Source organism: Zonotrichia albicollis, chromosome 4 (genome assembly GCF_047830755.1).
Source record: "Zonotrichia albicollis isolate bZonAlb1 chromosome 4, bZonAlb1.hap1, whole genome shotgun sequence".
NCBI lineage: Eukaryota > Metazoa > Chordata > Aves > Passeriformes > Passerellidae > Zonotrichia > Zonotrichia albicollis.
This window is the reverse complement of record NC_133822.1, coordinates 62,113,350-62,128,875: the sequence shown is the minus strand read 5'-3', so window position 1 is coordinate 62,128,875 and position 15,526 is coordinate 62,113,350. Positions and strand designations below refer to the sequence as shown.

Here is a 15,526-nt window from a genome sequence, read left to right as displayed (position 1 = left end):
TGGATAAAGGTTTCTTATGTTTTCCTTTTGATTCGTTCCTAGGGAGTTTTAAGCGTTTTTTCTATCTGGTTCACTCTGTTTAGGAGAATTGTTGCATGTTTATTCAGTATATTTTGGCCTGGAAAAGGCAATGTAAGAGAAATCTCTGACTTTACAGATGGGGTGAAAATGTTTTGTCTACTCTAATGCTGCTTGAGCTGCAGGGAACTCCAGGAGAGTCTCACAAAACTGCATGGGCAGAAGTGTGAGGAGATGTAATTTCATTTAGCTCTAATGTAGCTAAGCTAAGGTGCTGCACCAGAGGAGAAATAAGCCAGGGCAGGTCCAGAAGATGCTGAACTGAGCATGGGCAATTACAACTCAGAAAGACACTTTGGTTTCCCTGTGGTGAAATCATTAGTTCTTTATACAACAGTGGCATCATTTTCCCGCTGTATATAACCTTCTTATGCCTTTACATTCAGTATTGTGTGCAGCTTTTTTCTTCCTCTCTGAAGGATATAGGGGAGGTCAGCGAGGACTAAAGGGTGGCATTGAAAATCATGGAACAGCAGCATTTTGCAGGGAGACTGAAAGGGCTGAAACTCTTCAGTCTGCAGCTGAGAAGGTTGTCAGGGAGGAGGAGTATGGTTTACAAAGTTTACAAAGTCATGAAGGTACTGGGTAAGGTGAATGTGTACCGTCACTCAATAAACGCCACACCACCAGAAACTGGGACACTCAAGGAAATTTGTAGGAGATTGAAAATGGAAGCAATGCGTCCATATGCAACTTTTGGAGAACTTGCCAAACCTTTTGTCATGGGGAGTGGTGAGGGCAGAGGTTCACAAAGGTATGGACAAGTTGCTGGAGAGCAGGTCCATAATTTGACAAAAAATAGAATTTTGCCTGGGTGTACCTTATAGCATGCCACACATTTCCTCAGGCTCCACAACTATCGTTAGAGATGTTTGCTTTGGAGAGCAGCCAGGCCTCAGCATTTTACCCAAATAATCTCTTCTGCTGTCCCTTTCACACCCACAATTCTGGTCTATATGGACCAAATTCTGGGGGAGTTTAATGTTGTCATTTTCTTTTTCAAATTTGTTTTTTATTTGGGTTTTTTTCCCCCTTTCAGAATCTGCTGGTAGTAATGTCCAAGTATTATAATGATTCCAAGGCTAAGTAAAGAGTCTGAAATACTTACAGACACTCTAGCTAAAGACCATTAGTACATGCTGTCTCATTTTTCTCTCGTTGTTGCCTAAACAGACTGCTGTGAATAAATAAATATTTAAAATATCTTTATCTAGGTCAGAGTATCTTTATCACTGAATGCTCACATTGCATACTTAACAACTTCTCTGAACCAAATAAAGCATCAGCTTTTATCTTTGCATCAAGTCAGAGTTAAAACTAGTAGCAGACTCAGTGTGGAGGTAGTGATTTTCTTTGTAAATACGAGATCTTAGCAGACTTTGTTCAAATGGTGTTATCCCAATAGCTTGGCAAAATAGTGATATGTGTGCATTATTGAATTATCTTCATTTGTTTACATATCTATTGCCATGATTTTTTCAAGACAAGAAACTGATCTCAGCTCTTGGAATTTAGATTATCAGAATACCGACATTCCTATAAAATATATCTTTTATTTGGGCAGTCAATGCAGGGCAATTGAATGGCAATGTTGTGGAAAGGACATGCCTATAAATTAGTGAAAATGCTGGTTGGGAAGCTCTAGTTTCTTTTCAGCTCTCATTAAAAAAAATGGTGCTGGGGTTCTGTTCAAATCCAAATAAACCAACAAAAACCTCATTCTTAACTGTGCAAGGAGATTTGTATTACTTTTCCGAGTGTCCTGTTCACAAAATATCAGTTCAACTCTGTAGATCAAAATATGCAATAATATATTGAAGGCTACATTTTCATTTGGTCTAGAATAAATTTTGAACTGTTAATTTATTTTTTAGTTTTCTTCGGTAATGGTAATATTAAGAAGAAGAATATTGAATGTCACATGACATTTGGGACATACAATAAAGGCCAAGGTTGTCTGGCAAGGTTAATCAAGTTCACTGTTAATAAAAGGTTTTCCACTACTTAGAGTTTCTCTGAAAGATTAATAGCAGTCAAGTAGGAAAGATGATTGATAGGGAAGCAGTCATTGACTGAAGTTGTATTGTACAGCTGCACATCACAGTATTAAATAAACTCTTTCTTGATAGAGATTTCCTCATTAATACATGGTTTGTATTTATTTCTTCAAATATCTCACCATTTACAGAATTGGCAATGTACAGTGGAAGTTTGACTTCTGTACATGTCCTGAATGAGTGGATTTATGTTAGCTCTTCCCACTGTGTACATTGTGATTAGCTTGAATATTGTATGTACTTTCCTTCCTGTTCATTTTCAAGTCTTATTGTAGGTTTTAGTTGGGATTTTGGTATGGGAAGTCCCTAAATAAAATGAATAATGAGAGACATTTTAGCCAGTGCTGGAAACTCAAAACTGCATATACTTTATTTTCCAAAGTTGAATGTAAGGACAGGCCATATTAAGTTCTCAGCTTTGATTATTTTGGGAATTTCCTAAGGGTCTATCCACTAGTTGATTTAAAAAAAGTCTGTATTTTAAAATTTTGTGGTTTTAAGTGTTGTTTTTTGCAAGTTTGAATTATTTTTTAAATTCATTTAATTCATTAACATAATAATGGCTCTAAATTCTGGGTTGGTTTTAATATTTTTATGATAACCATATTGTATAAATCAGTATATAGTAAGTTTAATTAATGAGTACAAGCAATTAGTATAAGTGGTACCTTACAAATCAATATTGGAATCAAATAAACAGGTTCAGGACTTTATAAAAATATTTCAGAGAAGAAAGTATCTCACTATCTGACATTGCACATGATTTTTTAGAGCTTTTTAGGTAGTACAAAGATTGTGAAAAAATTTTTAGTACAATTGTACATATGTGCACATTGAAGGTGCTCAGACACAGTTTTTGAAAATATTGATTTATTTTTTTTATTCAGCTGAAGCCAGTGTAGATTATGACTGTTAATTTGCCTTGCTCTTTACCTGCATTATTACTTGTTTTTAACAATATTGCCACACTACAGAGAGTGAAATGAGAATTTCAATATTTATATGATTATTTAACTGCTGCTTACTGTCCCTCCAAAAACACTGTTAAAAAATTAGCAGTCAGTAAGACTTTTGACTAAAACTAATTTTAGCAGATGTTTGAGCTTTTTGTGGGCACTGTGTTGCCAGAAAACTGAGTGATCAGCCTGGCCAGCTGTCTGAGAGGCAATCTTGTGCTCTGCTAGAGCAAAATCAATATAAGAAGCCTAAGAGGCCTGATGGTGCATTGTGAGAAGGTGTTTGAACACCTAATATGGCTTTTGGACTTGTGCAGCTTTTATAAGTCTACTTACTGCAGACACATTGAAAGCAAAAATTATTTCAGTGGTAGCTGAGTTCTGTCATAAAAATTTTTCGAAAATGTCTCCTGCATTTTACAAAACAAACCATTTCTAAAGCAGGTGCCTTTTCTTCCTCTTTATTTTAACTATTGAGATTTTATCTCTCTTGACACCCTTTCCCTTATGTTTCACTAGATTTTTTGTTGCACATATGCCAAACCAAATTCTCCATATATTTGCCAAAACTAGTGATTTTTGAGGGATTTGTGTATGTTGACTGGGAAAAGGACTGAGTTGGGAAGAGCAAGATATAGGAAATGAGTTTTTAAAATTTGTGATTTGCAGAGTTCTGTGAGAAATCCAAAGGATTTCATTACCACAGTGTGGGTCATCTGTCAGCACAGGCATTTGCATGATTCATGATAGGGATTTTACAGCATGCAGAGAATATGAGAGTTTTAAAATATCATTTTATTGATCTCTTTTATGAATCTTAATTAATCCACTGTGTAATCCATGGACAAGGAAGAGAAAATAAAACTAAAGCCAAATGGCACAGCCTCCACTGAAATAAAGGAGTGATGACATTTTCTTTACTTTTACAGCTGTGTCTTCCTTGCTGTGAAACAGGAGGCAGGAGGTATATCAAAAGGTCCAGCAGTAGCTTACAAAAGCTCCACACATCCTGCCCTTTAATCTGGTTTTTACCTCCTGTATGATGTGGAAGCAATTCACTTCCATCACAGTCATCCTTCAGAAGTTAAGTCCTGTTGAATTCATGTCCGAAAGTGATTTCAGTCGCGAACTGGGTATGGCTCTTCTGAATTGAAATTTGTTGATTCTTCTGCTTTCTCATATTTAGTTGCTAATCTTGGTTCACAAATTTGGGAAACTTTGGGAGTCTCTGCAGGCTGTTTGTGTCCAGTGCACGGTGGCTCCTTAGCGCTGCAGACACCTTTATTCTTTTCCCATTCTGCTCCTCTCAAGCAACTCTGCCTGTGTAAAGATAAGCATGGGAACAAATCCTGCAGGCCTGAGAGGTGCCAGGTCTGTCTGGAGCAAAACTCCTTTTTTTTAGAGTCAGAGATAAGAGTAGCAAGGACAGTGATCTGAAAACTGCCAGCATCTGCATCTGCTACACCCATTACCTGCCTGCTGCTTTCTTGATTGACGCCCAAAGTTGAGTGCTAGGACTTCCCCATCCTCTTCCAGCCTTGATGCCATTAGTTGCTTCCAGAAAACCATTTTTTTCATTACTCTATTATCTCAACAATTTAGATCCAAGTCCTTTATTCCATTTGGTTTATGTTGAACGTTTTTACCTTGGCTGTCTGGCAGTAGTCAGGGATGGACCCTGCAGGTTGCCTCACAGGGGCATCTGCAAACAGCCTTTCAGCTTAGCAGGCTCAGACTTGGTTATTGTGGCAAAAGGTAGCTGTAAAGGAAAAACAAGCATTGCTGTCCCACAGAATGAAAAAATACTTTGGATTTCATGTTGCAGAAAGAAGAGCAAGTACTTAGATATGTGTAGCATCATTTCAGTCATTAAATGTAGAGAAATTTATAATACTATGGGCATTTGTGTGTAGTTTCATGTTGATGTTACTGTGAATTAGAAAGCTGCAGGGAAGCTAACACAGCAATAAAAAAATAGTCATGTGGAGGAACTTACTGGTTTGAGCATTGTGAAGGCAAAGAACAATAACTTGCAGCAGTTTTGTATTCATCTATACACAAGCTGATCTCATGTCTTGGGCATAGGGTATCTGACTTTGTGTGTAAAGTAGTGCAGGTGTGTGCTGGGGGCTTTAGCACAGCACCTCCTGGCAGCATTAGTACCTTTTTATCTCAAGTTGCACATTACCCAGATTTTTTTTTCTAGTGTAATTTTTTTTTTCTTCTGGACCAAAATACACTGCTACATTACAGCCTTCTAAGTAATTTTAAAAGAGAAAAAATATTTGAATAGGAAAATCACAAAGTATGCTGCCTTTTCCCAACCTGTTAAAATATAGAAGTATTCATTTATTCAGATGTATTTATAACAGATGTATTTCTGTTCTGTGCTGTTCAGGCGCACAAATTAAGCAACAGTTTGTCAAGTAAGATAGCTTGATGTTTCTGAATAGTAATTTTTAACTCTGATAAGTTTACAGTCATACTTAAATTACCAGATAAACTGAGGAGCATTGACTTCATGCAGATTCAAGACAGAGGGCAGCACAACCTGAAGATGTGTCTGAATGCAGTTTGATTTAGCCTCTGATAGTGGCTGTTTGGAGCTTGACTACTGCAAAAGTGACTTTTCAAAGGTTTGTAATGTGATCAGGATTGAGCTGATTTTCACAGTCAGGATCCTGCTAAATGTCAGATCCTTACTTCAAAGGAAGGTACTGCTTGAACTCTTTGACAAGATGGCCACCACTTTTCTAATAGTGTATAAAGCAGAGTGTTTTCTGTTGTCTAGCATGGTGTTTTCAGAAGCAAGGGAGTGTTTTGGCTGAAATCCTTAAAGCAGAAATTTGGAGTAGAAAACTTCAGTCTGTCTTTCAGAAGTGGACTTACATAAGCAACTGAAATCCTCTTAATAAGAATTGCTGGGCAACTTGCATTTTGAGGATGCTCCCACTCTATCTCCAAAGATGATTGTCCTTTCCAGAGTGAGAAAAAATAAAGGCAACTTCAAGCATTAAGGAATAAAAATATTTTTGAATTAATAGCTTGATGTCTAATGGTGGTGAGTTTATTTTAGAAAGTTGTTTTAATGTAATGCCATTGGGAAAAAAAAAAGAGGTGATGATCTTTTTTTTCAAAGTAACTTTTTATGCACCCAAGTTTAGTCACTCATAAGTACTGATTTTTCTGATTAAGCTTTAAAAATCACAATCATCTTTGGAGAAAGAAAATCTATCTCACTCATGCTTTTGCTCAGTTGGGAATGTTCCAACTGAATTAACTAGCCCTCAAAAGGGGAGTCAATGTCTTTGCCTTGGTTTTACAAGTATTCGACATCCTATGTGTGGCATTTAGGGGAAACATTGGTTTGTTTGGCCAGGACTTCTAATGTGTCTGATCTGCTGAAAACTGGTCTCTGGTGTCTGTAGAGTGTTCTGTAGTCTGAGGTCCCCTGCTGGTAAAACACTAACTGGTTATGTGAGGTTTAAGTGACATGGGAAGCATCTCTAGTGTCGATGGAATCAGTGAATAGCTAGGGTATGGTACAATTACTGTTACAGCAAACTGAAAAGTTTTTTGTTAAATGAGATTTCTGTATACCCTCTTTTTCAATAGTCTCTAATGCTGCAATTTTTAAAAAACACGACTTTGTATTTAAGAGTGGGAAGCATTATGTGTGATGCCCATGAAAATGTGAATTGTTCATAAAAAAACCCAAACCTTTTGTACAAAGCCTCTATTATAAATCTATCCAGATCAGTGGTTTCTTTTAACCAAATTTCAATTGCAATACTGAGAAGAATCTGAGTAGCTGTTCTGCACAGTTGCATTTATATTAATTTCTATGCAGTGTCATGCTTTTCTAGTTTTTATTTAACAGTTTGAAAATTACTCCAATGGTTGTCATAGCTGATATCCACAGATGTTTTGGGTATGGATCTGATTCTCAAATATGGAATAAAGGAAAAGGGTACACTTGATATTAATGGTTGTCACTTCTCCCACCCATGTTATGGGTCGAATCAGGTATCTCCCTATGTAAAAAAGTGGATACAACTCAGAAATTCCAAATTCTTACATTTGCAGAATTTTCTCAGTCTTACTGCCATTTTCACTTCATATTCATTAGATAAATTAGTTATGATGGAGTACACATTCATAATCACTCCAGTGCATTGCTTTTAAAGTTGTTTCTTCATGGAGTTTTTTGAGTTTAGAATAAAAACAGGTAAAATCATCTTGCATGGAATGAGATATCAAGGTTACTGTTTTTCTGATTATCACTTCGTTTTGCATACTGCAAAAATAATATCAACAGCTTTACTTCTTACTGGGACAGATGTGAATGACCTACTTGGTCATTATTACCTTGGCTCTTCCCTGCAAATAAAACCACCTTCTTTGCTTTTCACCTCTTCAGCTTCTTTCCATACTTTACAAAACACCATTACATAAGAACAGCAAACTCATTAGAATTTATAAGTATTTTGGGAAGAAGACTGAAGTTTTAAAGTAAGTAAGTAGGGAAAACACATTTTTAAGTACTCAAGTGCAAAGAGATGATGAAAAGCAATGAAAGGTTAAGGAAAAAAAAGCTAAGATTTTCAAGATTAGCTTACATATTCATTAACTTGAATGATCTTTTTTTTAATAGAAAAATAGCTAAATATCAGTCTTGAAGTAAAATCTCTTACTACTTCAAATGAATTAATAGTGGAGGCAGTCATTTAAGTTGTGTATTAGCACAGGAAGAGGTTTTAGCTTTGTTCCATTCTACACACTTCTTTTTGCAGAAATCAAAATTCAGTCATTTTAATTACTTTCAAGCAGATATTTTCAAGCAAATGTCTGTCATGGTATATATTATTAAAATTATTTTGACCTTCTCTTAGCCAAAAAGAGAAAAACATATTATTAAAATTATTTTTACCTTCTCTTAGCCAAAAAGAGAAAAACAAAATAATTTTTCTTATTGGGCAGGCTTTCATAGTGAGAAAACAAAAATAATTACAAAGTTATCTGGTTATAATACAAAGAAAAATAGAAATATTCTCAGTGACAAGTTCAATAAGTCTCTTCTTTTGCAAAATGGAAGAATACAATCTTGGGAATTTTTTTGGAGTACCATAACTCTGTTCTGAAAACTTAAAACATTTTCTTTCATGAAGAAAATTTTGCTTTTTATTCTCACAGTCAAGTTAGGAGGAGATTTTTTGACAGGCTTAGTGGGAGAACCCTTCCAGTCTGGGACATAATCCCTCTTGTACTCTCTGGTATAAACTTGAGCATGTTTGGGGATGCCATCAGCTTTTGTTCTCTTTCTTTCTGGTAGTCTGGCAGAGTTTCTGCAAGGATTTTGTAAGATGCCAGATTGTACAAGTGACAGATTCCATGTTCCCTTATCACTTCTCTATTAGGAAAACACTTTTCATCCCATTTCTAAATATGCTCAGATTTGCGTTAAGCACATTGACCTTTAAGCACTAGATAGTGGATTTTTAATTGTTATTTTTCTTTTTTTTTTAATTGGGATCCTAATTTTCATGAATGTTGTGGTTTAAAAAGCATTAGATTTAACTGAGGAACATTGTAAAGGAGATGGTGTTACAAATTTGGCATGATACACTCAGAGTAGCAGTCTTAGTGAGAAAAACACTGAAAAATCCTAGTTTATTGTAATAAATAATCTGCCAAACTAACTGTGTGTCCATTAGCTGATTTAATTAAAGGACCAGTTTATGCCAGTTTGCATCACTAATGATTTTGAGTTTTCTTTTAATCAAGAACAATTCAGGTATCCTTAAACCTTAGCTATACACTAAATGCACTAGGGTTGTTTCGACATGTCATGTCTGTGTTTAGCCCCAGGGACAGAGAGAGCCCTTGGTAGCAACCCTGTCCTTGTTTGGCAATTATTCAGGTGAGATGGCAAGATGTGTCCCTCTTTTTTCCTCTTAACAAGCCTTGCAGGTCCATGCATTGAGCTGGAGCCCCACTTCACCTCCCCTGCCCTTAAAAAGTGAACAGGTGAAAAATGAGTTCGTCAGTCTCATTCCTGGTGAGACCCATTGGTTCTGTTGAGGTGAAGAGATGTGTCCTTCCCCTTTGCCTCCCTGGTAGAAGTCAGACATTTAGTCCTGACTGTTCTGTAGGTATGAAAATATTGGAAGTTCACAAATTGGATATGCCTTGGTGTGAGCAGTTGGGCAATACTGGGAGAAAGGAGCTTTGTGAGTGAAATAATACCATTCTTAGGAAGGAAAGTTACACAGTTTTATTCCACATACCTATATATGCCTATACAGGAACTCATGGCACCAAAGGGTAAACTTCCTTGCAAACATTTTCTAAGCCAATCTGTCATTCCAGTTTTCTGATTCATGGAGAAATTTTTTAGCTGCTATTTTTATAAAGAAAAACACCTCTTCTGTATAGCCTGAGTATTAAAAATGCAAGGGAGCACTGGTTACCTTTCAGAAACCCTGAGCGCTCTGACTATATTGTGGCCATTATATTTCTTTCATCTTGGTGAGCCTCAAAGCTGTGTACTTGCTTAGTGATTTTAAGATGAAAATTAATTTCTCTTGTTTTTTAGCTACATGGCTTGTTATAAATTTAAAATCAGTGTGTTTCTCACAGTTGGATTTATTTTTGTTCTCTTTCCAAGTTGGATAATGGAGATGAGCAAGCAGCCCAGATAAGACGTGAACTAGATGGACGACTGCAACTGGCAGAACAAATGGCAAGGGTAAGTGCTTGCTTTCCTGTACCAAAAACATATCTCCAGATGAAATTGAGTGGGATGGTCCATAAAGTGTGTTTCCTGTTTCTTATTCTAAAATTAAACTGAAGATTGTTTGAAAACAGTCTGGCAGATGCATTTCTTTCTACTATGAAGAATATCTGACAACTGAGCTAGGGAGAAAGCAAAACCTGGTTTTGGGAAGGCATATCCTGTGTGATCCAACATTTCCTTCAACATCAAGTCCAATTTTCCTAATTTTTTTACTTTGGATGGGAAAAGCATCTTAGCAAGAGGATAGATCTTTTGAGGACACTATAACAGTCTGTTTTATTTGTCTTCCCTGTGGGCATATTATTATCTGAATGATCCTCACAGGATATAGTACAGTTAGAAAAACACTACTAAGGGTTTGGGGTTTTTTGCTAGACAGCCCTGAGCCTTGGCCTGTGTTTTCAGTCTCTAACTGTGAATTACTTGTTTTTATTTTTAGGGTTTTTTTAATAAGTCATTTACTGGCTCTGCCATGGTGTGGTGAGCCAGTCCACATGACTTGCTGCAGGACTTTTTGGTCACAGTCGACTTGCTTGGTCTTTGTTATTGAAACGAAATCAACTGTAAAGGTTTTAATATAAAAAAATTTATTATAGGCCTTATAACATAAAACAATAAAAATTGTCCAGTTTAGGAGCAAGGTGCCTGTCTTTGCAGGCAGTATATTGGGATTAGTGTTTGTTTCCCATTACTCTCCTCAGATTCCAGTATTCAATATTTGGAGAAACTGTGCATAACATTAGCTCTGTATGAGTTCATATATGCACTACACATGTACATATGTTTTTTCATTGTGTTTATTGTTATAAACACAATATTTAAATACTATTGTCTAACTTCTACAGAGGAAAAAATATTATTAAGTTATGTCTAATATTTAAGAGAGAGATTATTATTTAAAATAAACCAGTGCATTGTAAGTAAATGTTACTTTCAAAATAAATGACTCATTATTAAAAATAAAGGTAAACAATGATAGGAATTTCTTGTCATGGTTGTAGTTTATTAGCTTTATATTAGAAGCATGAATGTGATTGACTTATTATTGGTAGCATGGGAAATAGATGAAGTAAAAGAACTACTAGTGGACAGGTCCTTTTATAAATGTCAGTTTATAAAATCTTAGAGGTAACATAAAGGGCATTTTATTAATTACTATGCTTAAAACACCTGTAAGTAGAAATACATAATGTGTGGTTCTTCAGCTTGGGTTTATGGTTAAATTATTCAGGGAGATGTGCAAGGGTCCATTTTTACTTTATTTCTTCTTTTGAAAATTACCTGTACTGTATTTATGGGACAGGATTACCTTTCCATTACTATTTTGAAGACATAAAAATAGATAGACACTGAAATTATTACTTATATTCTTATTTATTGTCTCTTAACTGAAAGCAAGTTGGTAAATTAATATGATCTATAATGTGGGAATTTTTTTCACCCTAACTTTTAAAATTTATTTTCCAAGGAAAGAAAATTCCCAAAATTTGTAACAAGGGAAATGGAGAACATGTACATAGAAGAGTTACGGTCTTCAGTGAATTTGCTGATGGCAAATTTGGAAAGTCTGCCCGTGTCTAAAGGTGGGCCAGAATTCAAACTGCAGAAATTAAAGCGATCACAGAATTCTGCATTCTTGGACATAGGAGATGAAAATGAAGTTCAGCTGTCAAAGTCTGATGTGGTTCTCTCCTTCACATTAGAGGTAATCACAAATTTCACAGGAAACTTGTTGATGCTTTAAATTGCTAGAATATCTGTCTTGATACTCTTTTTTTTATTAGTCCTTTCTTGGTAATATTAGAATGTTATGTTAAAGAAGTTAATTATGCTCTGTATCTTTGGTAATTAGGATTTAGAATACAGCTGGATGATGCATTTTCCTCTTGCAGTGGTAGTTGCATTTGGGCCTACACAGTAGTGTGGGAAGTTGAATCTCCCACACAAATGTACCTTTAAATGAATTCCAGTTTATTAAATAGCTAAGTATAATTTTAAATGTTAAAATGAAACACTGTTATTATCAGGAATGCCTTTCTGGAATTTTATAAATGAATAGAGTTTTCTCTCTAGAAGCATTTAGATAAAACACAGTGATTTTTCTTTACTGGTGATCATAGCAGTTTTTTATAAATTTCTGCATTTTCTTCAAGAAAATGTTTTTTCTGAGATTATGCAGGAAGTCTGGCCTGTAGGAATGCAGTCCTAATCTGTATGGATTTCATCTTCTTCCAGAGGAAGCCACAAATACATTTGGTTATCAAACAATTCTGATGACAGAATAGAATCATAGAATGGTTTGGGTTGGGAGGGACCTTAAAGATCATTTAGTTCCTGCGCCCCTGTCATAGTCACCTTCCACTAGATGTGATGGATTAAAGCCCCCTTCAGGCTGGCCTCATAACTCAGGTCCAATTCTGCAAATGTGCATACCAAGAAATTATTATTTTTCTTTCTATATTAGTAGAATCAAAACATTACCACAGTGTGCATTGAGTATTTGTTGGTCAGAAAGTGCCATACTTGTGTTATGCACTTGAAGTGCCTCTAGTTTGTTTAAGACAGCAGGTAATGTTACACAATAAATATTTCAATTGTTAAAGAGTTCAAAAAAAATAAAAATAGTTTATCTTTTAACTATTTATTTTCTCAAGTGAAACGAGCATCTTTTTTCATGTATTGAAAAGTCAGATTATTTTTTCCCATGTTGTCATTAAAGATACAGAATAAAAAACATCAAATATGGACAATGAAGTTTCAATTCTTTGTATAAAAGAGAAATTACTTATCCCAATATATGCAATTTTAATATTGCTAAGTAATAATGTAAAAGCCCAACAATCAGCTTTCAGATCCATCATTCTATATGCCAAAAAGTTTTAGTTCATCAAGCATGTAAAACTGGAGTGCAGTTTTTAGTGTTGAAGGATATGAGAAGATGAAGTATTTATAACTCCTGTGCTAAATCCTGTGTGCCTCCATCTCATGTGCCATGTCTGCCTCAAGGGGAATACCAAGCCTGGAATGGCCCATAAATAGCATTTACAAGAGTAGTTCTGAATAATCTAAAAAGTGCCATAAAAAGTTTGGCAATAATATTTCTGGTCTTCAAGAAAGCATGCTTGGTGATAGATGTAAGAAAAAGCAAAGCCTTCCCTGTCCCTCTAGAGAGAAATGATGGGGTATTTAGGGCAAAAGCACAGTAAAAGTTTGAAACAATCATGAAATGAAAAATGACAGGAGATGTAATTTCTGTTAAATTTATAGCAGTTTTGCTTTGTTTATAGCCCCTCTGCTCTTCCACCACTCTTCTAGATATGTAGACTATTAGGTCTGGTGAACTAAGTTTTTTTTTTCCTTTTTCCCCATTAGCAATGAGGAGATTTGCTGCAAGATAACTAATCCACAGTTCATCCCATGCAAGGCAAAGAATTAAAGTATTACTCCACATGAGATAGTTTGTAGTAGGGCAGATTTTCATTTTAGACATGATAGTAACCACATAAGTTCACTCTCTTGCCTAACAGTGTGTGTATCTTTTGCTCTTGAGAAGCAAAATCTCTGAAGGTATAAGGGCAAAAAGAAAGTTGAAATTATATGAATGAAGACTGAAATATGTGATCTTTTTCTGTGCAAATGGCCAAATAAGAAGTGCTGATTGCATTTCCTAGAAGACAGAGTACTTCCTTCTTTGAAAATGTGAGCTCAAATGTACACGATTTCACATCTTTTGAATAACACATAAATATATCTGTGTCACACCTTGTGTGGGGACTCAGTTGTAGGGTAACCAACACAGCAGAATCCCCATTGGAGGCTGCTGAACTAGCACATGAATGAATGGGAAATCTACATCATGTAGGACAGGGTGGAAGACCCGCAAAATTTCTAGATGCTGGGTAAAGTGGGCAGGGTTCTTGCTGTCACTGTGCATTGTTATTATAAATAGTAGAACTTGTTAGTAATACTAACAGTGTTCTAGTGGGAGTAGACCTTACTGACTAAGGTCAGAGACATTCCTGAGCCTCCTCACTGCATGCAACAGACAACATTTTTACAATTTGAATATTTCTTTAAATATCCTGTTTGTAGAAATTTATAAAATAAAATTTAAAAATCCATAGTAGTAGGAGAGGATTTATTTATATTCTTCAGCTGTTAGACAGTTTCAAAAGTAGACAGGCATTTAGGAAATTGTTTATCAGCTAATGAGCTAATACATCCACCAGTGACAGTTTCCTTTGGAAGGTATGAAATGCAACTTTTTTCCAGTGCTGGAATCCAGAATTGTTACCAGAGAAAAGTGTACTGTGCAATTACATTGGAAACTCAGGAAAAGAAGTATCTCCATAAAAAAGAGTAAACATGAAGTCAGTATTCAGCAAGGACATATATTTATGTGGAAAGACCACATAGGCAGTATTACCTAGAAGGATCTTTAGTGCTGCCTAACTGCTTGAATTCCTGAACAATAGATAGAAAAGAGGGATGACTTGATCATCCTCCCTGGATTGCTGTTATTATTTATGAACCGTAATAGACAGTATTGTTTATTTATTGGTAATATGAAAATTATCTAAATGATCAGTGACTGTTGTCTCACTGTAATATTTACAAACTGGCAATTTTGCAAGACATGTACCTATTACTAACATTCTGGGATATTTAAAGAAAAAAGGATTTTATTGCTGAGGGGCTGGGGGTAAAGTCTGTTTTAATTTGCTTGAATTGGAACAAAGTGTCACATGTGCAAAGAAGTTCAGTAGCAACATATTTTAGTAGTTGCTTGATGATCTAAGAAGCCTATTGCCTATAATGAGACCAAAAGTAGTCATTACTTCTGGCATCTTTAAAACAAATTAAACAAATGTTGGTTTACATGTAAGAATCAGTTGAGAGCAGTTTCTGTTGATAGAGTACATTTTTCCAAGTTTCTTTTCATGGGCCCAAAGGGAACTGTCAAGAAAAGCAGCTTTTCCAAAGAAACCTGGGGAACCTGACTGTGTTTTCAAATCTTCTGAATTAGAAACATCTGAAATGCAAAAATTCCAATAATTTCACACTGTGACAAGATTTATAAAAGGCAGAGAGCATTTAAAGTAGAGCTGCATTTGGCTTTTCTGAGCAAGTGTAGAGTAGTCTAGAGGAGGTGAAAATCTACAGGATCTGCCAAGCTGAAAATTTCCCTGGTGAGGAAAACTTTCAGGGCACAGCTGGTAGTGGTGGCTTTTTCTGTTTCTCTTCTCCCTCTTCTCCATATGCATACTGAACCTGACTGCAAGTACTGCATTGGGAGAAGGAAAGGATGTGCATAGTGGGGAGAATCTTACAGGAGCTGATACCAGTGCTCTGACCTGCCTCTTGCTTAGCACAGCACAAAATCCCTTCTGAGGTTCCAGGGTTGCAACCTCCAGAGACACAGCACCATAATTTACCTGTCTAGATATGATCAATGTACTTGCTTTTTTACCATCAGACTGATTAATAGATACAGTTTCTCATGTACAAAAATTTAGAATTATGTTCAGACATGAGTCTCAAATTGTGTTATTGGCATTTAAATAAGGATTGGAGTGAGTTTTTGGTCACTGCCCAAGTAGAAACAGAACAAAATTTCAAATCCTTTTAGATGTGTTTGA

General features: G+C 35.7%; 1 protein-coding gene across 5 annotated transcripts in view; it reads left to right on the top strand.

Moving 5' to 3' along the window:
• Window positions 1-15,526, top strand: part of CADPS2 (calcium dependent secretion activator 2) — a 287,443-nt gene that overhangs the window by 105,836 nt on the left and 166,081 nt on the right. For all 5 annotated transcript variants that reach the window (XM_074539967.1, XM_074539966.1, XM_074539969.1 and 2 more), the window contains exons 4-5: window positions 9,759-9,839; window positions 11,356-11,592. In XM_074539967.1, coding sequence (XP_074396068.1) covers window positions 9,759-9,839; window positions 11,356-11,592 — 318 coding nt within the window. The remainder of the gene's footprint in view (window positions 1-9,758; window positions 9,840-11,355; window positions 11,593-15,526) is intronic.